At 39.5% G+C, this 1,354-nt stretch overlaps 1 protein-coding gene across 1 annotated transcript in view; it reads left to right on the forward strand.

The window, feature by feature from the left end:
* The window catches only part of tyw1 (tRNA-yW synthesizing protein 1 homolog (S. cerevisiae)), a 90,080-nt gene extending 89,228 nt beyond the window's left edge, over nt 1-852 (forward strand). Inside the window, exon 16 of the mRNA XM_030066662.1 lies at nt 351-852. Coding sequence (XP_029922522.1) covers nt 351-572 — 222 coding nt within the window. The 3' untranslated portion in view covers nt 573-852. The remainder of the gene's footprint in view (nt 1-350) is intronic.
* The last annotated feature ends 502 nt before the right edge of the window (nt 853-1,354 follow it).

Here is a 1,354-nt window from a genome sequence, read left to right on the forward strand (position 1 = left end):
TTCTCAGTGTTTTTTTTTCCTCCGTCTTTTTTATTAGTTAGTTAGTTAGTTAGTTAGATACTTTATTCATCCCGATATATATTCATATATATATATATATATATATATATAAGATATATTCATTTTTTCAGTTCTTTCAAAAGTCATCAAATATGTTTATAAAAAGACCTTTGACTCTAAATTGTTTCAAAATTTCGGTCAAGGAAAAATCTGTCACGTTACATTTATACAGGAGATGGAAAAGACGGAATATTACATTTCAGATAGAAAACTTGAATTTGTCTTGTCTGGAGCCTGGAGATACTTTAATATAGCTCTGTGTGTGTGTGTGTGTGTGTGTGTGTGTGTAGTTCAAGGTGGACGGTGAGTGGTGGACGTGGATCGACTACGAGCGCTTCCAGGAGCTGGTCGAGGCTCATGAGCGGAGCGGCGGCCAGCGGAGCTTCTCAGCTCTTGACTACACAGCCAGGACCCCCGGCTGGGCTCTGTTCGGGGCCCATGAGCAAGGCTTCGACCCCGCAGACACACGCTTCCAACGGCGCAACAAGACCAAAGACATCTCGGGATGCTGAAGGACTGACAGCCGGAGAGCGGCCGAGCGAATGAGACGGAGGGAGTGAGAGAGAAAGGAGCCCCGGGTGTTTAAGGTTCAGCGGACTGTTCCTTTACTAAAATAAATGTTTGGTAGCTGCCCTTCCTCTCAGGACTCTCCCACATGAACCTGAGCTTTCTCTCTCCCAGCTTCCCTTCACCGCAAAAACTCCAAATCTTACCAAGATTATTTGTCTTATTTCAAGTCAAAAATGTCTTATTTCTAGTCAAAATATCTCATTACACTTAAAATAAGACATGATCACCTCAGAAGTAAATTGTTTCAAGCGAATTTTCACTTGTTTCAAGTGAAAATTCGCTTGAAACAAGTGAAAATTTGCTTGTTTCATTGGCAAAATTTGCCAGTGGAAAAAGTGAAAATTCACTTGAAATTAGTGAAAATTAGCTAGAAACAAGAAACAAATTTTGCCAATGAAACAAGCAAATTTTCACTTGAAACAAGAGACAATTGTCTAAAAACAATTTACTTCTGAGGTGATCATGTCTTATTTTAAGTGTAATGAGATATTTTGACTAGGAATAAGACATTTTTGACTTGAAATAAGACAAATAATCTTGGTAAGATTTTGAGTTTTTGCAGTGTTCTGTCCAGTTTGTGTCATTTATTTGGTCTTGATCTCCTGAGATCAGCCTGCACTCTTTCACAGCCATTCCTCTTCACCTGATGTCAGACGTTCTTTATGAATCTGGCTCTTCAGTGTTTCCTCCTTTACTGTCTGTGTCAGAAATGTCAGTGGCTTTG

This window comes from Myripristis murdjan, chromosome 13, assembly GCF_902150065.1.
Source record: "Myripristis murdjan chromosome 13, fMyrMur1.1, whole genome shotgun sequence".
Classification (NCBI taxonomy): Eukaryota; Metazoa; Chordata; class Actinopteri; order Holocentriformes; family Holocentridae; genus Myripristis; species Myripristis murdjan.